The following is a 26,805-nucleotide window of genomic DNA, read 5'->3' on the forward strand; positions in this document are numbered from 1 at the left end:
TTTTAAAAGTTTATTTTATGCTCAGGGGTACATGCGCAGGGAAACTCGTGTCATGGGGGTTTGCGGTAAAGATTATTTCACCATCCAGGTACTAAGCCTAGTACCCAATATTATTTTTTCTGCTCCTGTCTCAACTTTTACCCTCCACCCTTAAATAGACCTTGGTGTGTGTTGTTTCCCTCTTGGTATCCAAGGGCCTCATCACTTAGCTCACACTTCTAAGTGAGAACATGCAGTATTTTGTTGTTTCCACACTGGTTCACTAAGGATAATGGCCTCCAACTCCATCCATGTTCCTGCAAAAGTCATAATCTCATTCTTTTTTGAGGCTGCATAGTATTCTAAGGTGTGTATGTACCACATTTTCTGCATCCAGTTTGTCCTTCATGGGCACTGAGGTTGATTCCATGTCTTTGTTATTGTGCATAGTGTTGTAATAAACATTCACGTGCGCATGTCTTTATGGTAGAATGATTTATATTCTTCTGGGTATATACCCAGTGATAGGATAGCTAGGTTGAATGGTAGTTCTACTTTAGCCATTAGAGCAACCATCACATTTCTTGCCACAATGGTTAAACTAATTTACACTGCCACTAACAATGTGTAAGTGTTCCCTTTTCTTCACAAGCTTGCCAGTTTCTGTTATTTTTTGACTTCTGAATACTAGCCATTCTGACTGGTGGGAGATGGTATCTCATCGTGGTTTTGATTTGCATTTTTCTAACGTTCAGGGCTGTTGAGTTTCTTTTCCTATGCTTGTTGGCCACATGTATGTCTTCTTTTAAGAAGTCTCTGTTCCTGTTCTTTGTCTACTTTTTTTGAGACAGGGTTTTACTCTGACACCCAGGCTGAAGTGCAGTGTTGAAATCTCGTCTCACTGCAACCTCTGCCTGGGCTCAGGTGATCCTCACAGCTCAGCTTCCTGAGGACCTGAGATTACAGGTGCCCGAGACAAGACTCAGCTAATTGTTCTATTTTTCATAGAGATAAAGTTTTGCCATGTTGCCCAGGCTGGTTTTGAACTTCTGGACTCAAGCAATCCACCTGCCTTAGCCACCCAAAGTGTTGGAATTACAAGCATGAGCCACTGCACCCAGCCCTTTGCCCACTTTTTTGTGGGGTTGTTTGTTCTTTTCTTGTAAAGTTGTTAAAGTTCCTTATAGAAGCTAGATATTAGACAATTGTCAGATACATAATTTGCAAAGATTTTCTCCTATTCTGTAGGTTGTCTGTTGACTCTGTTGATAGGTTCTATTGCTGTGCAGAAGCTCTTTAGTTTAAATTGATCCATTTTTCCATTTTTGCTTTCCTTGTGATTGCTTTTGGCATCTTTGTCATGAATCTTTTGCCTATTTCTACATTCAGAATGGTATTGCCTAGGTAGCCTTCCAGGGTTTTTATAGTTTTGGGTTTTACATTTAAGTCTTTAACCCATCTTGAGTTGATTTTTCTATATAATGCAAGAAAGTGGTTCAGGTTCAATCATCTGCACTTGGCTAGCTAGTTATCCAAAAATTATTTCCTGAAAAGGAAGTCCTTTTTCCATTGCTTGTTTGGTCAACTTTGTTGAAGATCAGATGGCTGTAGGTGTGGGACCTTACTTCTTTTCTTTCTTTTCTGTTCCATTGGTCTATGTGTCTTTTTTTGTGCAAGTACTATGCTGTTAGGTTACTCTGGCCCTGTAGTGCAACTTGAAGTTGGGTAATGTGATGCTTCCAGCTTTGTTCTTTTTGCTTTGAAATATCTTTTTTGTTCAACCCACTCGGTTCCACATTCATTTTAAAATAGATTTTTCTAATTCTGTGAAGAATGTTATTGATAGTTCAATAGGAATACCATTGAATCTGTACATTTCCTTGGACAATGTGGTTGTTTTAATGATAATTATTCTTGCTATCCATGAGCATGGAATGTTTTTCCATTTGTTTGGGTCATCTCTACTTTTTTAAGCAGTGTTTTGTAATTCTCATTGTAACAATCTTTAACCTCTTGGTTAGCTGTATTCCTAGATATTCTATTCTTTTTATGGCAATTGTGAATGGAATTGCATTCTTGATTTGGCCCTATGGTTCGTTGTCTTTGGCATATAGGAATTCTAGTGATTTTTGCACATTGATTTTGTATCCTGAAACTTTGCGAAAGTTGTTTACCAGCTTAATGATCATTTGGGTGAAAACTGTGAGGTTTTCTAGATATAGAATCATATCTCTAAACATGGAAGGTTTAGCCTCTTTCTGTATTTGGATGCCATTTGTTTCTTTCTCTTGCTGAACTCTCTGGCCGGTACTTCAAATACTATGCTGAATAAAAGCGGTATAGAGGGCGTTGCAGAAATTGTGGTTTGAAAAATCCAAATTCAATTCCTGCTCCATATATCATGCATATTTTGAGCTGCGATTTATCAAATACAAAACAAAACAAAAAATTTATCTCCTAATTCTGTTTTATTGGCCCCTCACTTGCAAATACAGGCATAGAAGCACCAGTGCTCAGCACCACGGACAGCACCCCAGAGGACACGCAGCTTTGGTGGACTTAGGCATCAAGGACATTTTCAAAGACTAGATTTATTCTTTGGGGGCTTTCAGCAAAAACTGAAAAGTCCTACAGACCTTTCAGAAGGCAAGGCTTTAGAGTCCAAGAATAACCTTCCGTGTTTTGAGCAATGCTATATTTAGTGGGAATGCTGTATTTAGTGAGTTTAGGTTGAGGAGCATGAAAAAGATGTTGAGTAGGTCCCCAGAGGCAAATCAAAACTTGTTTGTTGAACATTGCTTCCTGGTCTCTATGAGTTATCTTTTATCTGAGACATCACTCCTGGCCACCATGAGCACAGGAGAGTAGGTAGTATAAAGATGAGTGTAATAAATGGCCTGTGTTAACTGAGCTGAGCTGGTGATTATCAGTTAAGAAAAGGCAGTCATTGTGTGTTTGTCTAGCAGGGGCAGCATGTAGGACCCTGTAGGTTATTCAAATACAATTGGAATCATCCAGAGACATACAGATATGAAATTAAACTCATGTTCTGCTCAGAAATTCATGGGTTCTGGCTAGGTGCAATGGCTTATGCCTGTAATCCCAGCACTTTGGGAGGCCGAAGCGGGTGGATCACCTGAGGTCAGTAATTCGAGACCAACTTGGCCAACATAGTGAAACCCCTTCTCTACTAAAAATACAAAAAGTAGGAGGGCATGGTGGCAGGTGCCTCTAATCCCAGCTACTTGGGAGGCTGAGGCAGGAGAATCACTTGAAACCGGAAGGTGGAGGTTGCAGTGACCCAAGATCAGACCACTGCACTCCAGCCTGGGCAACGAGAGCGAAACTCCATCTCAAAAAAAAAAAAAATTCATGGGTTATGGGTTCTAAGATAGTCTTAATCCACTCTGAGCAAGAATTGCCTAATTGCCCAAAAATGACTTCCATACTGATGAGGAGGCCTATGCTCCATTATCAAAATAGAGAAGTGAACAAAACTGTGAGTGGGATGATACAAGGAGGTGAGTGTACCTAACAAGAATCTGAGACTTTCCACTGAGAGGGGAGAAAATTTCAGCTTATACTGGAAAGAAACAAAAAAGAGAGGCATGAAGGTGTTATTTACTGTGCAATGACATCTCAAGGTAACTGGATGTTAGGTTAAAGGAGGGCAAGGAGAGAGGCATACCTATGAGTAAGGTTGCTGTTTAACAAGCTGTGGCAATGAACATGAGAAGACAGGATGAGGATGATCAAAATGACACCTGATATGGGTCCTGCTGACAGAGACTATTTGATGAGACCCTCTTCAATCTGCATTGTTTGGTTTTTAGGTAATATGCTGTTCATCTTCTCCTAAGTGGTTCTCCTTTTGTCCTATGAACCAGATGACCACAGCTCTTGTATCAAGAAAAGGGCTGTCATTGTGCCACCTTGGTAGGAGTTCCAAGAAACTGACAATAGATGGTGGAGCCAATTGTTGCAGAGAACCATTTTCAGAGAAGATGAAAATAGGGTCCAATAATGTGGACGAGTGATTGCTGCCTATTTTCTTTTTTGTTCTTTTTGTTTTTATTTGTTTCTTTGTTTTAATCTCTATTCATGTTTAATGTGCTAGCACAGTTTCTTTCACTGGGTGTAAGTCTTGCATATCAATTCAAGGAAGATCACTTAGTCCAACTTAATGAAAAATATATCCTTTAAGCACTTATGGAAACACAAGAGGCACATATCAAGACAGTATTTTCAGATAAGGCCATGCTGGTTTGAGCAGATGTAACAAGAGTGAGAACCCTGGCTGAATTTTCGTGGATAGCTCCAGCAGAGCTATTGGTGACCCATCTTGCTTTCAGGGTGCTGTTTATTATTTTTTGCCCTTCTAAAATAGGTATGTCCACTGCATTTTCCTATATCTGTTTCAGTCTTGTATGTTTGATTTGTACAGGGCAGATAATATATTCCTTTAGTGCATATGTTGAGAGAAAGTACACCTGATAATTTGTAGTCACCTCATGGACACCAGATCCTGATTAAATGATAAGACACTAAACTTCAATCTGAGCCTGTTTCTGTAATTCTATTGCCTTCAGTGGTTCCTTACAGGATTAGTGTTTTTGGAATGTGGGAAGCATTTAAGCCACTGAGGAATTAGTGGAAATAGTTGCCAAAAATGCTCCCTCATGACAACAGATCAAAATAACCACAGCTTTTGGAATCCTCACCCTTTGATTTGGGCTGTCTGCATAGCTCACTTTGATCAATGTAATTTCACAGTACTGACACTGTCTGCCTTTCAAAGCTAGGTCCTATGATGCCTTGCACCTTCTTCCTGAGCCTTTTGAAAGGCTTTCTTTAGTGGAAGCCAATCATCATTCACTAAGTCTAAGAACCCTGAGACTCTCATGATTTGAGAAAATTCAAGGCATGAATGGGGAGGTGAAGTAGGGAATAAAATAACCAGCCAGCCACCAGGTGTTTACCTAGCTCTAGTGCTGGGTCAGACATCAGTGAAGCATCCTCTGGAATCCCAGCCTAAAAGATGCTTCAGAAAACATGACTCTCACCACATGATCTACCACCCCCATGAGTGCAGGTAACTAAGAAAGGTCAGAATAAATGATCGCTCTAAGCCAACATGTGTTGGGAGGTTTGCTGTGCTGCAAAGCCTAGTGAAACAGCATCAAAGCAAGGTCTGCTCACTGTGTCCACGTGTATGAATTCTGTTCATCCCAACAATAAACTATGTATTTTCTGGTCTTAAACCATGACCATTTGTTTCCAAATAGAAATCTAAGGATTCTGCCACATACATCAGAAAAACCTCACAATTATTATTAAACATCAACAATTGAGGTTCTTCAAGAGAAATTTTTGGACCTCTGTGGTTCTCTAACTAATGTTTGGATTAAAATTTTCACGTCAGAAATGTGTCTCTTTTTAAAGGTCCTGCATGGCAGTTTTTACAGACCAAAGGACCATGCTTATACACAATAAATATCCTGAGAACAATGGAAGGAATTAGGAAATTCCACAAGATTGTCCTCGAGTTACAAAATTTCTTCCCTGAGGTACACCTGTGTGGCTGTAAACAGCTACCTAACATTTCGGTGTAGTGAGTCATCTGAGATTGGGTAAGGATTTTGTTTCAGAGTCTCTGACATCAACAATGTGACATAGAAGGATGCTGTACCTAATGTCTTCTCAGACATTCCAGGGACATTGTCACTCACTCCTGAAGTTACACGAAGGATTATCCTCTTTGATTTCTGGATGCCTCTCGTAGAATTCCTTGGGCCTTCTTGGGAATGACCACTTTCTCTTTCTCCCTTAAAGCAAGAACCAAACAAATCCTCGGTAGTTTGGTGATGTTTTAATGACCAAGTGTAGCAGAAATAGTGAGGAAAGATCATGCTGTTAGTAGGCTCTGGAAATCCTATGGTCACATAGAAAGAGGGATTCCTCAACAATGAGGAGTGTGATCATCTGCCTCAATTGCAGACAGACATTGAGGTCAGGGAGACATCTCTCCACACTTGCACCATCTTCACAGAACATGGTGGGAGTTATGGACAAAGCTGCAACAGTGTTGGCTATTTATTATTACCTACAAAAGGAAAAATGCATTAGAAAGAAAGTATGCCACCAAACAAGCTTTCAGCCTCCTCTTTACTCTCTCCTAGCACTTACAACATCCCATGAGAAAACTCCTAGTTATGTAACTGAACTCAAAACACACACTTCTGTTTGCAGATCAACTTTTGTGCCTATTTGAGACAGTTGTTTGCTTTATGTCTAATTTTTCCTCTCATACTTCCAGCAAGGCTGGTCTATGTTTGTTGAGCCACCCCTCTAGCCTGGAAAATCCCCATGGCTAGTGACTCTGTTTCATGAACTTGAATCCCTGCATCTTGTACGGGGGTCACAGGATTAATGTTAGACTATATTCATTGAATGCATATCTTTCAATTTTATGAGCTCTGACTGCCACTCACTGCTGATGGCCCAATTTCTCTCTGGAGTTACCTAGATCTGGGCTGGTGGTGGCCAAGAATAAAACTCAAGTGTTGTTGGAGAGGTAGAATCGCAAATTGCAAAACATAAGATATCATTTTAAACAGCTTCTAAGCATAGATAAAGATCCCTCACTTGAACCTGAATAAACTGTGAATCTTTTGGCTTTTGTCCTACACATTAGAAAGAGCCAGAACATTTGGACATATTCGTTATTACTAAGGCTGTCAAGTAACCTTCTAAGTGTCAATTTGTTAAATTTAAAATGCACACGTTTTTGAACCAGTTATTTCATTTCTTTCTGATTATTTTTCAACATAAGTAAGGGATGTGGATAATGACAAAAGAATTTACTAGAAATCTTATTACAGCACCATTTGTGAGAGCAAAATATTGGAAATAACCTCAATGCCCATCAAAAGAGTCAAGGTCAATAATTTTGGGTAATTGTTCTAAAGCAACATTATGGAATCTTTAAAAATTGAGGCAGCACCAGTAATAGATGATGTCTTCAAGATATATTTTTTTAACAACAAACTAACTCAGTTCCTAAAGTGTAATGTGTAGAGCAACGTATACTAGGATTTTCTTAAATAGAAATGAAATTATAGATCTATATGCTTCCATAAGCAAAGATTTCCTGTGGAAGGAGAGCAGAGCACTGGTAATGCTCTCAGGAGTAAGATCGGGTCCAGGAATGAGATAGACTTAATTTTTGATTGACTAAAACAATTTTATTTTTATGAATATTGTATTCATTCAGCGAAGTTAAAATTTAAATAACAGCATAAGTAGAAATGACCACAATGGGAAAAGACAGAGAGATTCTCCACCTTGGGGGAAATGCGAGGTGAGCTGATATTGACCCTGGTCAGATTTGGGAGAAGAGCTGAGGATCATGGTGCAAGCAGAGGGTTTTGATGAAAAGCCCAAAGCAAAACTAGTTATGGGAGATGGGTCCAGAAGGACTATTGGGGCCAGGCCAGGGAAAGCTGCCTCCTGCTCTGGGAGCCCATGGAGGGCTGGGTACTGGGAGCTCCTAGGGCACTCACTTGGTACTCATTGTCCAGCACCAAGATGCTCAGATCAAATGGTTTGCCATCCTGAAAGGGCACATTGTGGCATCTCCCTCTCACACTTCCAGGCCCTACACGCATGGCTGTCAATGACCAGACAATGGCCAAAGTGCACTCAGAAATGGAAGGTGATGTCTGAGTCCTCATTCATCCCAGTGTAGAATTCCACCTGCAGCGCTGGGTCATTGCTGAGGGCAAAGCACACAGAGTGTTGGGCAAGCCCCTCCCCTCGCAGGGCACACACTCAACACATGCACAAATCCCTTCCCCCCTTTCCCCAAAGCAGAAAGCAGGCTCCCTGGTGATACTGCAGGCCTGGTTTCTGTGGGGCTGTTTTAGCACCTCATTCCCCCAGGTGGGGACATGCTCTGTCACTCATCACAAGATGGAAACTGAGCCACAGTCACTGACCTGAGCTATTACTTGTCCATTCTTTGAAAAGTCTATGCCCCTTGATAACGAGCCACATCCCCAATCCCTGAATGTTCTCCTCCCCTAGGCCACATGACTCCCCTAGGCACAGAGTGCAGCCACTGCAGGTTTCATGCCTGGTGCTGGAGGGTCTCCAGGACCTGCAACTGAATGGTGCCTTTATTATGCCAACTAGACATTTCCACATCACTCACATGAGGCCACTTCCTGAGTAAATATTCTCCCTTCTTTTCCACCCCTGTGCCATGGACCATGGAGTACTCACAAAAAAGGGAGGATCGGTGTCCCTCTGATTGTCACGGCAGAACCAATGGAAAAGGACACAGGCATTGTGTGGGGCACCTGCTAGGGGATTGAGAGTGGGTGAGAGGGGCCAGGCCAGGTGCGGCCTCCCCTTTTGTAACAGATTCCCATGATGCAGAAGGTAAGAGATCAACAGGCAAACAGTGGGGACTTCTCTTTTTCACCCTATCACAGTCAGAGCTTCATATTCCTGAAGACATGAGGGTCCCGTAATTAGGAGCAAGGATTCAGGGGTCAGGCTGCCTGGATTCCAGTCCTGATTCTGCCTCTTACTGGCAGTGCCATCTTAGATCTATTACTTGAACGCTGCCTACCTTAGTTTCCCAGGTACAAGGAGGATTATTTAAAACTCTTATTTTTTTGCTTTCTTTACTTTTTACTTTTTTGTCTTTATTAGAAATTCTTACTTTGTAGGGTGATTTTACTAATAGAGGAGTTAATATGTGTAAAACTTTTAGCCTAATCCCTGGCATGTATAGGGCCTGTTGGGGGTGACCTAACAGAATGGATTGGGTCCTTTTGGAACATTGACCTGAGATCAGTTTCAACTCTGAAACTGTGAAAACTAGAATTGAGGATGTAACAGTAGAGAAATTCACTCCAGTAAGAAGCAACACTTGTTGAAAGAGAGAGGGAAATTGAAAAAGAACAGAAAACCCCTGTGTGTGGGATGCACATGCATCACAATGATCAAGGGCAATGGATGTCCTTCCCAGAAGTTGTAAAAATCTTGAGGACACAGCCCCAGCACTTGGACAAATGAAGAGTGTGGGTCAGGGAAGTAATTAGAGAGAACCTACAAGTGGATAATTTTTCTTCCATTTTGAAACATGGTCTCACTCTGTCACCCAGGCTGACGTGCAGTGGTGCACCGATAGCTCGCTGAAGCCTCGAACTCCTGTGCTGAAGGGATCCTCATGCCTTGGCCTCCTGAGTAGCTGTGATGAAAGAGGCCCGCCACAATGCCTGCCTGATACTTAAAGTTTTTGTAAACACAGCATCTCACTATGTTGCCCAGGCTGGTCTCAAACCCCTGGACTCAAGTTATTTTCCCATCTTTGCTTGACAAAGTGCTGGGATTATGGGCATGAGCCAGTGAACCCAGCTACTTTGATGATTAATATCCACTGTAAACTGTGAACTGAGGCTACACTTGCTCCTTCCTGGTTTGGGGTGATTTAGTATCCGAAACCACAGCCTCTAATGCTCTTCCTTAGAGAGCCAGGATCTGCAAACTCTCCAGACCCACAATAAGAAGGGCAGGCTTTGGTGGCGGACAGGAAGAGACATGAGGCTGAAAGACAGGAGATGGTGGTCACTGTGTGCAGAACCTACCTGAGGAAACATCACTCCAATGATCCACATTCCTCTTTACCACTCTGCTTGGGAAGAGGCATCTAGAGAGTATGCATTCTGCTCTCATTAATGCTCACAAATGAGTCATTGGTAACTTACAGTCCCCAAGATTCACACCAGTTCTGCCACCCGGCATCCACATTGACACACATGGGAAGATGCACAGCTGCTTCATCAGAGGCCCTGTTGTGTGAGGAGGAAACTTGACATGCACAGAAGGCCACATGCATGTTCCCAGTTCAACACCCAGTCATATCCCAGCACACACACCCATAGTCATACAGAGTCACCCCATTCGCTGAGTCACAAATGCTGGCTCACTGTGCCTATAAAGATGCTCATGCATTGGTCTGGCCTTGCTCACACACACACTCACATCACAGTCAGGAAGACAAAACACAGTCACCCTTTTACACTCAGGCACATCCCACCCATCCTGGTAGGCTATCCACCTCCTACCTAAAGTCACATCATCTCAGCAGAGTTCACTGTCATCAGACACCATCACACCCTCACAGGTTACACTGGTCCAGGGTCCACACCTGACACCATACAACATCTCAGACACCATAGCCGCAGGGTATCAGAAACAGACTCAGTCACAACCACACCTGTTTGCAAGCCTGTGTCTGTGATGCAGCAGAAATGACAGTGGAGAAGACAGCAGGGGGAGGAAGGGGTCACCAGGGAAATGCACAGATAAGGATGGAATGAGGATGAGGGTGAGGGGTTGTGAAGTCCAGCCCCCATGCCTCTCATTAAGCCTCCTCTCCATTGTGCAGAATGTATATCTCCTAATTTTCCTAATTTGTACAATGGTAAAAATAGTGACGATTTTGGTGAAAATCATTTGCCCTGGAAAGTAACCCTTCTTTTGGTCTACAGATGTTCTGAGAGAACAATGGTCTTGATCCTAAGCAGGACCTATGGAGGAAGGTAGAGAAAGCGCTTGTGTCCCCCTGATCCCACACTAGTCCTCTTGGCTCTGCCAGGTGAGGGCCATTCCCATCTGCCTCTCATACCTGGGCTCTACCCACACCCTTTTCTTTTCTCTGAGTGTCCATGGGAATCCAAATTTTCAGAGACACCCTTTCTCCTGCAGATTTGCAGATAAAGTTGAGATTCTTAAGTCTAGTTATTGGTTATTTGTTTCTTAGTTCCAGACCTATGTGAGGACAGGTGCAGGTACAGGTGATTGGACTTGAGTCACAATGCAGTCTTCTTCACCTGGGGTGGAGGACTCAGGACCCCTCCTCACGTTCTTTTTGTGATGAAAGGAAGCATCCTTAAAACCTATATTAGAATTCAAATGTGGAGTGAATTAGAATTTCCTCCCATCCTTCCTTCCTTCTCCCTCTTATTTCATTTTTCTCTTCACTTTTTTTGTCAAGGAATTCAAACCATTTTTAGAAACAATTGATCCTAGTTGCCAAAGAGCTGTATATTATGATGAGTAACCTTTTTAATGAACTGCCATAATATTTTCCACAGCAGCCATGTTATCTTACCCTCCAAACAGCAATGTTCAAGGGTTCTAGTTTATTTATGTCCTCACACTTGTTAGTTTTCATTTTTTTAAATAATAGCTATTCTAGTGAGTGTGAAGTAGTGTCTCACAATGGTTTTGATTTTCATTTCCCTAATGACTCATTACGTTGGTTATCTTTTCATATGCCTATTGGTCCTACGTCTGTCACTTATTTTTAATTTTTGTGGGTACATAGTTGGTGTGCACATTCAATGGGTACATAAGGTATGATACAGGCATGCAAATAATCGCACCATGGAGAATGGGGCGTCCATCCCCTCAAACATTTATTCTTTCTGTTGCAAACAATCCAATGACAGTTGTTTGCGTGTTTTAAAATGTAAATGTAAGTTGCTGTTGACTACGGTCACCTTGTGTGCTGTCAAATAGGTAATATTATTTATTCTTTCTATCTTGTGTACCAATTAATCATCATCACCTCCCACCTCCCCCTCCACTACTTTTCCCAGCCTCTAGTAACCATTTTTCTACTGTCTAATAGGTCCATGAGTTCAATTGTTTTCATTTTTAGAGTACACAAATAAGTGAGAATTTATGATGTTTGTCTTTCTGTGCCTGACTTATTTCACTTAAAATAATGATCTTGAGTTCCATGCGTGTTGTTGCAAATGGTAGAATCTCATTTTTTATGGCTGAATAGTACTCCACTGTGTATATATACCACATTTTCTTTATCCATTTACCCATTGATGAAAACTTAGGTTGCTTCCAAATCTTGGCTATTGTGAGCAGGGCCGCAACTAACGTAGGAGTGCAGATATCTCCTCAATATACTGATTTATCCTTTTGGGTTTATACCTGGCAGTAGGATTGCTGGATCATATGATAGCTCCATTTTTAGTTTTTTGAGGAACCTCAAAACTGTTCTCCATAGCGGTTGTACTAATTTACATTCCCATCAACAGTGTACAGGGTTCCCTTTCTTTTTGTCCTCTACACCATTTGTTGTTACTTGTCCCTTGCATAGAAGTCATTTTAATTGGGTGGGAGGATATCTCATTGTAGATTTGATTTGCATTTCTCTGATGATTAGTGATGTTGGGCAGATTTTCATATGCTTTTTTGCCATTTGTAAGTTTTCTTTTGAGAAATGTCTGTTCAAATATTTTGCCCATCTTTTGATCAAATTATTAGATTTTTTCCTACAGAGTTGTTTGAGTTTATACATTCTGGTTATTAATCCTTTGTCAGGCAAGTAGTTTGCAAATATTTTCTCCCATTCTGTGGGTTTTCTCTTCACTTTTTGATTGTTTCCTATGCTGGGCAGTTTTTTAACTTGACGTTATCTCATTTGTTCCTTTTTTTGCTTTGGTTGCCTGTGTTTATGGGGTATTTCTCAAGAAACTTTTGCCAGAACCAATGTCCTCAAGATTTATCCCAGTATTTTCTTCTAGTACTTTCATAGTCTGAGATCTTAGTTTGGAATCTTTACTCCATTTTGATTTGATTTTTGTACATGAGGAGGTATAGGTTTCTAGGTTCACTCTTCTGCATAGTTTCCCCTAAGCCATTTATTGAAGAGACTGTCTTTTACTCAGTGTATATTCTTGGCACCTTTGTTGAAAATGAGTTCACTGTAGGTGTGTGGATTTGTTTCTAGGTTCTCTATTCTGTTCCATTGGTCTATGTTCCTGTTTTAGTGCCAGTACCATGGTGGTTGTTGTTGTTCTTCTTCTTCTTCTTCTTCTTGTTACTATAGCTCTGTAGTGTAATTTGAAGTCAGGTAATGTGATTCCTCCAGTTTTGTTCTTTTTGCTTAGGATGGCTTTGGCTATTCTCAGTCATTTATAATTCCATATAAATTTTAGGATTGTTTTTCTACACCTGTGAAGAACGTTATTGGTATTTTGATAAAGATTGCATTGAATCTGTAGATTGCTTTTGGTAGTATGGATATTTTAACAAAATTAACTCTTCTAATCCATGAACATGGAATATTTTTCCATTTTGGTGTCCTCTTCAATTTCTTCCATTCATTTTTTTAGACTTTTTTGGATATCTTTCAGTTCTTTCATTAAGTAACTTTCTGGGTACTTAATTTACTTTGTGGCTATTGTAAATATGATAACTTTTTTATTCCTTTTTCAGATTGTTTCTTGTTTGCATGTAGAAATGCTACTAATTTTTATATGTTGATTTTGTATACTGCAACTTTACTAAATTTGTTTATCAGTTCTAGTAGTTTTTTTGTGGTTAGGTTTTTCCAAATATAAGATTATGTTATCTTCCTCCTTTCCAATTTGGATGCCCTTTGTTTCTTTCTCTTGTCTAATTGCTGTAGCTAAGACTTCTGGTACTATGTTGAATGACAGTGTGAAAATGGCCACCCTTGTGATGCTTCAGAGCTTAGACAAAAGGCTTTCAGGTTTTCCTCATTGAGTATGACACTAGCTGTGGGTCTGTCCTATATGGCTTTATTATTTAGAGGTGTGGGCCTTTCATCACAAATTTTTTGAGGATTTTTATTGTGAAGAAATATTTTATCAAACACTTTTTCAGTATCAATTAAAATGATCATATGGCTTTTGTTCTTCATTCTGTTGATATGAGGTATCATATTAATTGATTTGCATATGTTGAACCATCCATGCATTCCAGGAATAAATCCCATTTGGACATGATAAATGATCTCTCTTTCTTTTTTTTTTTTTATTGAGACGAAGTCTCACTCTGTCATCCAGGCTGGAGTGCAATGGTGTGATCTCAGCTCAAACTCTGCCTTCTGGGTTCAAGTGATTCTCCTGCCTCAGCCTCCCAAATAGCTGGGATTACAGGCACACACCACTGTGCCTGGCTAATTTTGTATTGTTAGTAGAGACAGGCTTTTGCCATGTTGGCCAGGCTGGTTTCAAACTCCTGACCTCAGGTAATTCCTCCCCTCGGCCTCCCAAAGTGTTGGGATTACAGGCATGAGCCACTGTGCCTGGCCGACCTTTCTAATGTATTGTTGAATTTGGTTTGTATGGGGAAAAGAAAGAGAGATCAGATTGTTACTGTGTCTATGTAGAAAAAGGAAGACATAAGAAACTCCATTTTGATCTGCACTAAGAAAAATTGTTCTGCTTTGAGATGCTGTTAATCTGTAACCTTAGCCGTAACCCTGTGCTCACAGAAACATGTGCTGTATTGAATCAAGATTTAGTGGATTTAGGGCTGTGCAGGATGTGCCTTGTTAACAATTTGTTTGCAGGCAGTGTGCTTAGTAAAAGTCATTGCCATTCTCCATTCTCAATTAACCAGGGACACAATGCACTGCAGAAGGCCGCAGGGACCTCTGCCCAAGAAAGCCTGGGTATTGTCCAGGTTTCCCCCAACTGAGACAGCCTGAGATATGGCCTCATGGGAAGGGAAAGAACTTACAGTCCCCCAGCCTGACACCCGTAAAGGGTCTGTGCTGAGGAGGATTAGTGAAAGAGGAAGGCCTCTTTGCAGTTGAGATAAGAGGAAAGTATCTGTCTCCTGCTCGTCCCTGGGAATGGAATGTCTCAATGTAAAACCCAGCCATACATTCTATTTACTAAGATAGGAGAAAACCGCCCTATGGCTGGAGGTGAGAAATGCTGGCAGCAATACTGCTCTGCTACTCTTTACTGCACTGAGATGTTTGTGTAAAGTTAAACATAAATCTGGCCTACCTGCACATCTAGGCACAGTACCTTTCCTTAAACTTATTTATGACACAGATTCCTTTGCTTACATGTTTTCCTGCTGACCCTCTCCACACCATTACCCTATAGTCCTGCCACATGCCCCTGGCCAAGATTGTAGAGATAGTGACCAATAAATACTGAGGGAACTCAGAGACCAGTGCTGGTGCAGGTCCTCGCTTGCTGAGCGCTGGTCCCCTGGGCCCACTTTTCTTCCTCTATACTTTGTCTCTGTGTCTTATTTCCTTTTCTCAGTCTCTCATCTCCACCTTGCGAGAAATACCCACAGGTGTGGAGGGGCAGGCCCCCTTCAGGTTTGCTAGTATTTTGTTTAGGATTTTTGCATCAATATTTATTAGAGATATTGGCCTGTGTCCTATGGTTTCTCTTGCTTTTTTGATGGGTTTTCGTGTGGTTTTGATATCAAGGTAACGCTGGCCTCATTTAATGATTTCAGGAATATTCCCTCCTCTGTTTTTCTGAATAGTATTGGTAAGATTGGTACTAATTTTTTCTTAAATGTTCAGTAGAATTCAGCAGTGAAGCCATCAGGTCTTGGGCTCTTCTTTATGAGGAGACTTTATTGTGGCTTCTATTTTATTACTTATTATTGGTCTGTTCAGGCTTTTAATTTCTTCCAGGTTCAGTATCGATAGGTTGTAAGAATCCAGGAATTTGTTCATTTCATCTAGATTTTCCAATTTATTGGTGTATAGTTGCTTAGAGTAGCCACTAATGATTTTTTTAATTTCTGTGGTGTCAGTTATAATGTGTCTTTTTTCATTTCTGATTTTATGTATTTATATCTTCTCTCCTTTTTTCTTATTCTGGCTAAGGGTTTGCTAATTTTGTTTAAATTCTCAAAAAAAATTCTTATTAATTTCATTTGTATCTCCTCTGATCTTTATTATTTATTTTCTTCTACTAATTTTGAGTTTGGTTTGCTCTTGCTTATCTAATTCTGTAAGATGCATCATTATATTGTTTATTTGAAGTTTTTCTCTTTTTTGATGTGGGGACTTACAGCTATAAAATTCCCTCTTTATACTGCCCTGGCTGTATTCCCATACGTTTTGCTATGTTGTGTTTTCATTATCAATTGTTTCAAGAAAACTTTTAATTTTCTTCTTAATTTCTTCATTGATCCACTGGTCATTCAGGTACATACTGTTTAATTTCTATGTATTTGCATAGTTTCCAAAACTCCTCGTTACCAATTTCTTGTTTTTTTTTTTTTTTCTTTTTTTTTTTTTTTTTTTTGAGACGGAGTCTCGCTCTGTCACCCAGGCTGGAGTGCAGTGGCGCAATCTCGGCTCACTGCAAGCTCCGCCTCCCGAGTTCACGCCATTCTCCTGCCTCAGCCTCTCCAAGTAGCTGGGACTACAGGCGCCCGCCACCACGCCCGGCTAATTTTTTGTATTTTTAGTAGAGACAGGGTTTCACCGTGGTCTCGATCTCCTGACCTCGTGATCCGCCCGCCTCGGCCTCCCAAAGTGCTGGGATTACAAGCGTGAGCCACCGCGCCTGGCCCCAATTTCTTGTTTTATTCCATTGTGGTCAAAGAAGTGGCTTGATATTATTTCAATTTTTTTTTTTTTTTTAAATGAAGTCTCGCTTTGTCATCCAGGCTGGAGTCAGTGGCGCCATCTCCGCTCACTGCAAGCTCTGCCTCCTGGGTTCACGCTATTCTCCTGCCTCAGCCTCCCAAGTAGCTGGAACTACAGGTGCCCCCCACCATGCCTGGCTAATTTTATGTATTTTTAGTAGAGATGAGGTTTCACTGTGTTAGCCAGGATGGTCTCCATCTCCTGACCTCATGATCCACCAGCCTCGGCCTTCCAAAGTGCTGGGATTACATATTTCAATTTTTTTTTAATGTTTCAAGACTGGTTTTATGACCTAACATACGGTCTATCTTTGAGAATGATCTATGTGCTGAGGTCAACGGTGTGTATTCTGCAGCCACTGGATGAAATGTTCTGTAAGTATTTATTAAATCCACTTCTTCTACAGTGGGGATTAAGGTTCTTTGTTTATATTGTCTGGAAGACTTGTCCAATGCTGAAAATGAAACGTAGAAATCTCCAGCTATTATTGTATTGGGGCCTATCTCTCTCTTTAGCTCTAATAATATTTCCTTTATATACCTGGGTGCTCCACTGTTTGGTGCACATATATTTAAAACTGTTATATCCTCTTGCTGAATTGATGTCTTATTCATTATATATTGACTTTATTGTTTCTGCTTAGAGTTTTTGTCTCAAAATATATTTTATTCAATATAAATATAGCTACACTTGTTTTGTTTCATTTCCATTAGCATGGAATATCTTTTTCTATTTCTTATCTTCAGTATATGTGTGCTTTTATAGGTGAAGTGTGTTTCTTGTAGGCAACAGATCAATTGTTTTTGTTTTTTCATCCATTCAGCCACTCTATGTGTTTTGATTGAAGAGTCTAGTCCATTTCCATTCAATGGTATCATGATAAGTAAGTAAAGACTTAGTCCTACCATTTTAATGTTTGATTTCTAGTTGTATTTTGGTCTTCTCTTCCTTTGTTTCTTACTATCTTTCCTTACTGACGATAATTTTGTCTGGCGATACAATTTAGTTTCTTGCTTTTTATGGTTTTTTTTTGTGTGTGTGAATCCATTGTATGTTTTCTGATTCAAGGTGACCATGAGGCTTGCAAATACTATTTTATAACCCATTATTTTAACATAACTACTTAACACCCTTTACTTTAAAAAAAAAAAAAGCAAAAAGAAAACTTATAGAAACTCTACACTTTAACTTCATCCCCCCTGCTTTTTAACTTTTAGTTATTTCTGCCTATATCTTATTTTACTGTGTGTATCTTCAAAAGTTGTAGTTATTATTATTATTATTATTATTATTGGTTCATTGTTTAGTCTTTCTATTTAGGAAATGAGTAGTTTACACATCACAGTTACAGTGTTATAATATTGTGTGTGTTTCCACTAAAAATTCTGCTGCCAGGTGTATTGCAGCTGCATTGTATGCTATTTTTTTTCTTTGGGGCTTGTAGGATTTTTTCTTTGCTCTTGACCTTTGAAAGTTTGATTATTAACTAGCTTGAGGTAGTCTTCTTTGGGTTAAATTGGCTTGGTGTTCTATAACCTGCTTGTACTTGGATATTGATCTCCTTTCCCAGGTTTGGGAAGTTCTCTGTTATTATTCCTTTAAATAAACTTTCTACCACTGTTTCTTTCTCTACTTTTTCTTTAAGGCCAATAACTCTTAGGTTTGCCTTTTTGAAGCTATTTTCTAGATCCTATAGCCATGTTTCATGGCTTCATTGTTTTTTATTCTTTCTTCTTGTGTCTCCTCTGGCTGTGTGTCTTCAAATAGCCTGTCTTCAAGCTCACTAATATTTTCTTCTGCTTGATCAATTCTGCTGTTAAAAGACTGATGCATTCTTCAGTATGCCAATTGCATTTTTGTATTTTATTTTGCTTTATGTTCTGGGATACATGTGCAGAACATGAAGGTTTGTTTCATAGGTAAACATGTGCCATTGTGGTTTGCTGCACCTATGAACCTGTCACCTACGTATTAAGCTCCACATGCATTAGCTGTTTGTCTTGATGCTCTCCCTCTCTTTGCCCCCACCAAAGGCCCCAGTGTGTATTGTTCCACTCTCTGTGTCTATGTGTTCTAACTGTTCAGCTCCCACTTATGAGTGAGAACATGTAGTGTTTGGTTTTCTGTTCCTATGTTAGTTTGCTGAGGATGATGGCTTTCAGCTTCATCCATGTCCCTGCAAAGGGCATGATATCATTCCTTTTTATGGCTCCATTTCTCAGCTCCAGAACTATTGTTTGAGTCCTTTTAATTATTTTAACCTTTTGGTTAACTTATCTAATAAAATTCTGAATTCCTTCTCTGTGTTACCTTGAATTTATTTGAGTTTTCTTAACACTGCTAAATTAAATTTGCTGTCTGAAAGGTCTCTGCTTCTCCCCAGTGCTTATTTAGTTTATTTGGGGAGATCATGCTTTCCTGGATGGTGTTGACACTAGCAGATGTTCTTCAGTGTCTGATCATTGAGTAATTAGGCATTTAGTGTGGTCTTCATGGTCTACGCTTTTTTGTACCTGTCCTTTTTTTTGAAGGCTTACCAGATATTCCAAACACTTGAATGTTTTGATTTAAGCTGTATCTCCTTTGGGGTGAACTAAAAACCAGTAATGTTGTGATTCTTGCAGACTCATACAGTTACCACCTTGATGGTCTTGGACAAGTTCCAGGATAATTCTCTGGATTACAATGCGGAGACTTTTGCCCTTTTCCCTTTCTTTCTCCCCCCGAAAAAACAGTGTGTGTGTGTGTGTGTGTGTGTGTGTGTGTGTGTGTGTGTGTAGACACCTAAAGCTGGGGATGGACTAATACAAGCACCATTGTGGCCACCACCACTATGACTGGGTCAGATCTCAATCCAGTATAGCACTGGATCTCACTGAAGGCCTTCTGTATCCACTCCCTGGTTGCAACCTAAGTTCACTCAAGGCCCTGGGACTCTGGAAGCAGCAGATGGCAGAGCAAGCCAGGTCTGTGTGCATTCCTTCAGGGCAGCAAGTTCCCCTAGGCCTTGGGTGGGTCCAGAGGTGCCACCTGAAAGTTGAGGACTAAAGTCAAAAACCTTAGAAGTCTGTATGGTGCTTTTATTTTACTACAGCAGAGCTGGCACTCAAACCACAAGATGCAGTTCTTCCCACACTCCTCTTTCCAAAGGCAGTGGTCACCCCATAACCGTTGCCACAATGAAGACTATGGCCAGACTACCACAGATGTTCCCTTAAGGCCCACAGTCTCTTAAGTCAACCCATAGCGAATGCTGCCAGGCCTGGGACTCATTCCACAGGGCAGTGAACTCCCGTCTGGCCCAAAGCAGGTAAATAGATGTCATCCAAGAACGAAGTCCCTGAATTAGGGGCCCCAAGAGCCTGCTTGGTGCTCTACTCCCTTGTGGCCATGCAGGTACCTAAGGTGCAAGATGAAGTCCCTTTTGCTTTTTTCTCTGCTTTTACCAAGCAGAAAGAGTTTTTCCTCATAGCCACCACAGCTGGTAATGTGCTGAGTCCCACCTGAAGCCAGCAGATCTTAGAAGCTCATCCAAGGCCCTCAGCATAGTACCTGGGTATTGCTGATACCATTAGCAGGTGAGAACTCTCCTCTCCTCAAGCGAAAGGAAGGGGTCTCTTTTAGAGCCACAGACTGTGCATCCTGGAGTTAAGTGAGGGGTAAAGCCGGCACTCCATTAGTCACCAAAGCTGCTGTCTCAGTAAGTCACCTGACCTCCTCTTCACCAGTCTGTTGTCTCTGGGCTCAGTTCAGCCCCGTGACTCACCTAAGAATTTCTGGTCTTATGGCCTAGACTGCCTTTCAAGCTTACTTGAAAAACCAGAGTACTGTAGCCCTCACTGGCAAGGTTTGCAGGAACTCAAGTTTCAACCGCTGGGATCAGGGATTTTCCTCTGGCTAAGGCTGGCTTAAATGCTCCCTCCACTGGTGTGTGTCAGCTGAGTTTGATCCAATTAGCCTTTCTTCTGTAACGGGAGAGCAATGACTTCAATACCTCACAATTGCTGTGCTTTCCTCCCTCCAATACCCCAGTACCCAGAGACTCTGCACCACATTACTGCTGCCCGGATGAAGGAGTGGCATTGGCAATTCAAGACTGTTTTTTTCTATCTCTTCAGTGATATAGAGTTAAAACCAGGTATCTATGAGGATTCACCTGCTTTTGGTTTTTATGGAGGTGTTTTTCTTGTGTAGATACTTGTTAAATTTATGTCCTTGCGGCGTGGGGTTAAGATTGGTGGAGCATTCTACTGTGCCATGTTGCAAGGTCTCCCCAAAGTTTTAAATTTTGATGAAATCCAGTTTATCTGTTTATTTCTTTTGTTTCTTGTGCTTTTGGAATCATTTCCAAGAAATCATTTTAAGAACCCATGTCATGAAATATTCTTTGATGTTTTTTCTAAAAATATTAAAGTTCTAGGTCTTACATTTATTGTTTGATACATTTTGAGTTAATTCTTGTATGTGGCTTATGGTAAGGTCCCAACTACATCTTCGTGCATGTGTATATCCAGTTTCCCCAAAATCATTGGTTGAAATGAGGGTCCTTTCCCAAAAGGGCATCCTGGCACATTTATTGAATCTCAAGTGACCACCTATGTTCATGTTTACTTTTTGGCTCTCTTTTATATTTGATTGATTTCTAAGTCTGTCCTTAAGCCAGCACCACATTGTTTTGACTACTGTAGTTTTAAAGTGGTTATATTTGGGACACAATAAAACAGGCACTGGCAACGTCACTTTTAGGCTTTACACATCTTGGATTTGTCTTTATTATTTTTTCAGGAATCATATAAATACTATTCCTCATCATTATGCCTATATCTTGAGAAGTAAAGACACATGCCCTAATCAGCTGTGCTTGGGAAGAGGTCACCATGAGATAGAAGACACTTCTCAGTGTCCAGGAAACACTTCTTGGTCTCTTTCTTCCCATGGCATGACTCCCATCTCAACTCCACCCCCCATACTACACTTTTTGTTGTCACCAACACAGAGTCATTGAGTGAAGCTTAGATTCTGTTTTCAGTTCCCTCTAGTTCACTAGCCTCAAAACATTCAATGCTGAGCAGAAGGTGAGTGCCTGTTATAGGCTAGACCACCTTGCAAAAATGCTGCTTATAACAATAATTTCTTTCTTCCTGGCCTGAGTCAGTCCTTCACTTACATCTGTGTGCAGCCTGTTTTGCTGCTAGAACAGACTGACTAATTTATAACAAATAGTAATTTACTTGGCACAATTCTGGAGGCTGGAATATCCAGAAACATACTGCTGGCATCTGTCCAGGGCCTTTGTTTTGCATCATCTCATAGTAGAAGGAGGAATGACAAGGAGTGAGATCAAGAGAGCAAAATAGGGCCAAACTTGCTTTTATAATAAACTTACTTTCACAATAACTAACTCAATTCAGTAAAAATGACATTGATCTAATAAGGCAGAGCCCTCATGACATAATCACCTCTTATTACACCCCACTTCAAAACACTTGGATTGGGTATTAACTTTTTAACACATGAACTTTGGGGCACAGATTCAAACCATAGCAACCACAAAGGGAGATGAAGGAAATATCACAAAAATCCAGAAGAAACAATGTCCTCTTACTTCCTCCAGTTATAACTGGGCACATTTGCTCACACACTCATTTCTATGCTCCCTTCACACACATATGTTGAACATCCTCTCTGTGACAGTTCTCATTAAGTTGACATCCCCCAACTCCCTCATTAATATTTCTCTCCACACTGAATAGAAATTCACATTGAATTTTCATGTGTGATAGACAACTAGTATTCACTCTTTATTCCATTTAATAGGTAGTTTCTGTTGTCAAACAATGATCAACACACTTTCCTCTTTTGTAGCTTCCCAAGACTCAAAGATGTCTTCAGAACAAAGTGTAAATCTTTTACCTTGGCATCCAGGTTTTTTGAATAGAAACCTAGCCTTTATGATACTTCCAAGAACTTCTTAACTCATTCTCTGCTCCCTAAAAATAACCTATTAATGTGGCAGCAAAAGCATGTTGTGGCATATCTCTTTTGTTTTTGATACTGTTTGTCACGTTTGTTTAATTCTTACCTCCTCTCCATATAGATAGAACATACAAGTATTTTAATATTCAGAATAATTTCCAACTCTTATTGAGTTACACCCAAAGTTATGTTGTGTCTATTTAGGGGGAAAGAATAAGGTTTAAATAATTATTGTGCAAACCATATATGGACTACTAACAAAAATTGAGTTTTTCGCCTATCTTAAACTCTGTAACATTAAAACTCATGCTACCAAAATGAATAATAAATTTTGGTCTGAAAATCTAAAGTGAATTCTGGCTGCATCCATTATAGAGATTCGGGGCTACAATTCATGAAAAACAAAACAAAACTCCTCGCTTATTCTCTCTTCCTGGCCCCTCACTTGCAAATAGATGCACCAATATTCAGCACCATGAACAGTACCACCGAGGTTTTTTAAAAAAGCCACTTTGAGGAACTTGGGCATCAAGGTTAATAGTGTCACAGAGTAGATTTATTCTTTGAGGGTGTTCAGCAATAACTGGAAAGACTTAAAGACCTTTCAGAAGGGAAGGCTTTAGAGTTCAGAAATGACTTTTTGTTTTTTGAGCAAAGCCTTATTTGCTGGGAGAACATCAGGAATTTTGATTGAGGAGGGGAGAGAAAGTTGTGGAGTGGGTGCCCCAAGCCAATTCAAATATTGTTTGTTAAACACTGGCTCCTGAACTCTATGTTGTCTCTTTGTATCTGAGGCATGATTCCTGCCCACTATGAGCATGGAGTAGTATCTGAGATAAAGATGAGCAAAACCAATGGACAACGTGCACTCAACTGAGCTGATGAATATTATTCAAGAAAGAGCAGTCACTGTGTATTTGTATAGCCAAGTCAACATGTAGGACTCTGTAAGCTATTCAAATGCAATAGCCACCAGCCAAGGGGCAAGTCGATATGAAATCAAAGGCATTTTCTGCTCAGCAGGTCATGGTTCCTAGGATGATTTTCATCTACTCAGAGCAAGAATTTCTTAATTCCACAAGAAATTAATTCCATGCTAGTTATGGGGCCTATGATCCATTACCAAAATATAAAAGTTACCCAGATTGAGACAGTGAAGATGTACAAAGAAGAGTGTACCTATTCAAAACCCAAGAGATTCCAGTGAGAGAGGAGGGAATTTTATTTCATACAGGAATGGAATGAGGGAGAAAGGTGTGCAGAGCATAATTAGCTGTGCATTGGCACCTCAAGATATCTGGATGTTAGGTTAAAGACGAGTAAGGAGAGAAGCATACCCATGAGTAGGGTTGAAGTTGAAAGAGCTATTGCAATGAATATGGGGAGAGAGGATGTGGCGGATCAAAATGATGCCTGAGATGAGCCCGGTGGAAGAGAGGCCATTTGATGGAACCCTCTTCAATTTGAATTCATTAGTTTTTAGGCAATACGTTGTTTCTCCTAAGTGGTTCTCCAGATGTTCAGTGAAGCAGATAATCACAGCTCTTGTAGAAGGAATAGGACTGTGATTCTGCCATCTTGGTGGGAATTCCGAGAAGTTGAGAATGGAGGGTGGAGCCAATTGCTGCAGACAAACATTTCCAGAAGAAAAGAATTTAGGCATCTGGCTGGTTTCAGCAATGATATAAACCAGTGACTACTGTCTATTTTCTGTTGACACTATAAAATAGATATGTTCGTTGCATTTTTCCTATGTTCGTTTCAGTATTGTGTGTTTGATCTGTATAGGGCAGATAATTTATTCCTTTAGTGAACATGTTGTGAGAAAGTGCACCTGATAATTTGTACTTGCCTCATGAACACCAGGTCCTGAGTTAGACAATAAAACAATAAACTTCACTCTGAGTCTGTTCCTGTATTGTATTGGTTTCTGGGATTATTTAGAAGGTAAGTGTTTGGGGGATGTGGGAAGTATATGAGCCAGTGGGGGCTAAGTGGAACTCATTTTCAAACATGTCCCATGATAATGACAAGTCAAAATAACCACAGCTTGTGTAGTTCCCACCCCTTAGTTTGGGCTTTCTGTGTGACACTTTGATCAATATAATGTCATAGAAGTCACACTGTCTGCCTTTCAAAGCTAAGGCTTATGATGCCTTGCACCTTCTTCATGAGACTTTTGGAAGCCCTTTTTTGGTAGAAGCCAATCATTGATTATGAGTTGAGGAAATTCGAGGCACTAATGTGGAGATGAGTTAGGAAAGGAAATAAACAACCAGCCCCCAGGTGTTCAGTCACACTAGTGTTTAGTTGGACATGAGTGAAGCATCTTCTGAAATCTTTGACTATAGATCTTTCTGAAATTGAGACACCCACCGCGTAATCTATCACCTACATGAGTCCACTAAACCTACAAAGCTGGGAGAAATCAGAATAAGTGATTTAAGCCAACAGGTGTTGGGAGGTTGCCTGTGCCTCAATGCCAACAGTAACAGCAGCAAAGCAGAATCATTTTACTGTGTTCATGTGTATGAATTGTGTCCATTCCACCAATAAACCACTTATTTTGTGATCTAAAACAATGACCATTTGTTTACAAAGAGAAATCTCAGGATTCTGCCCACATAAAATGGAAAAATCTGAAAATCCTTTTGGGAAAAAAAAGGATTCTTTAAAGAGAATCACTGAACTGTGATTCTAACTATTGCTTGGGTTGAAAACTTCAGATGTAAACATTCTCAACTTTTTCTTTCAATTTCTTCAATGCATCTCACACAAATCTAGGCAGTTTCAAGATACAAGAAACACTCTTAGGATGAGTGAAGAATTAAGATATTTCACCTAGCTTTCCTCAAATTACAGAGTCTCTCCCCAAAGCCAATTATGCCTGTATGTTTGTAAACATATACCTAACATTTCACTGCAATGAGTCATCTAAAATGAAAGAATTTTGGTTCAGAGTGTCTGACGTAAAGTACGGGCTGTAGAGGATGTTGTTTGTTTTGTCATCTCAGACATTCCACTGGTCTTGTGACTCACTGCCTGTTTCACTTGTGTCCTTGTGCCACTTTGTCTTTTTCCCCATTAAAGTAAGAACCAGATCCTGGATAATTTAGTGAAGTTTTAATGACCAAGTGTAGAGGAAGGCATAAGGAGAGATCATTCTGTTAGCAGGCTCTGGGATACCACAGTCATGGAGAAATGGGGAGTTTTTGTTGCTCCTCAACAACAGGGAGTGTGGACATCACCCTAAATCACAGACACACAGTGAGGTCAGGGAGACAGCCCACCACACTTGCACCATCTTCACGTAACATAGTGGGAGTTGATAGGCAAAGCTGTAACACTGTTTGCCATTTACTACTACCTGCAAGAGGAAAAATGCATCAGAAATACAGCATGCCACAAAACAAGCTGTCAGCCATAGTGCCTATAGCAACCAAACAGAAAACTCCCAATTATACATCAGAAACCAGTAGACATACTTCTATCTACAGACTACCTTTGTGCCTATTTCAGACAGTCGTTCATTTTATTTCCAATGTTTCCTCTCATTAGTCCAGGGAAGTTCTACACTCTGTGTCACACAGTTCCTGCTTGCTCAGCCTCTTCTCTATCCTGGAATATGCCATACTCTGTGTCATGAACTTGAATCCTTGCATCTTCCACAGGGGTTCACACATGGTTAGTGATCAACAATGTTCATTGAATGTATACTTTTCAGTTATACAGACTATGACTGCCATTCACCACTGATGGCCTGCTTTCTCTTTGGAGTTGCCCAGGGCTGCCAAGCAGGTAGCAAGGAAAGAAATCCAAGTGTTTTTAGAGAAAAAACACAGAATAGGTATTGCAAAACATAGTATATTATTTTGAACAACTAATAGGCATATGAAAGGATTACTCACTTAAATCTGAACAAAATGTTAATCTTTGGGTTTACCCATTTGAAAAGGTCAAGAGGTTGGAAATATTATTTATTACTAAAGCTATAAAACAGTCCATTTTCAGGTGTTAACTTATAATATTTAAAATGCACACAATTTTGAGCCAGTTATTTCATTTCTTTGTAATTATTCTTTAACACAACTACTGGGAGCATGAGCGACACAGAAGATGGGTGATTTCTGCATTTCCAACCGAGGTACCAGGTTCATCTCATTGCAGAGTGCTGGATAGTGGGTGCAGGACAGTGGGTGCAGTGCACAATGCATGAGTCGAAGCAGGGTGAGGCATTGCCTCACCCGGGAAGCACAAGGGGTCAAGGAATTTCCTTTCCTAGTCAAAGAAAGGGGTGACAGACAGCACCTGGAAAATCGGGTCACTCCCACCCTAATACTGCACTTTTCCAACAGGCTTCACAAATGGCA

General features: G+C 40.4%; 1 protein-coding gene across 1 annotated transcript in view; it reads left to right on the forward strand.

The window, feature by feature from the left end:
- Positions 1–19,777: 19,777 nt before the first annotated feature.
- The window catches only part of LOC116480042 (galactoside-binding soluble lectin 13), a 33,844-nt gene continuing 26,816 nt past the window's right edge, over positions 19,778–26,805 (forward strand). Inside the window, exons 1-3 of the mRNA XM_058426180.1 lie at positions 19,778–19,855; positions 20,253–20,306; positions 21,499–21,534. Coding sequence (XP_058282163.1) covers positions 19,778–19,855; positions 20,253–20,306; positions 21,499–21,534 — 168 coding nt within the window. The remainder of the gene's footprint in view (positions 19,856–20,252; positions 20,307–21,498; positions 21,535–26,805) is intronic.

The sequence above is a fragment of the Hylobates moloch genome, unplaced genomic scaffold, assembly GCF_009828535.3.
Source record: "Hylobates moloch isolate HMO894 unplaced genomic scaffold, HMol_V3 SCAFFOLD_13, whole genome shotgun sequence".
Lineage (NCBI taxonomy): Eukaryota > Metazoa > Chordata > Mammalia > Primates > Hylobatidae > Hylobates > Hylobates moloch.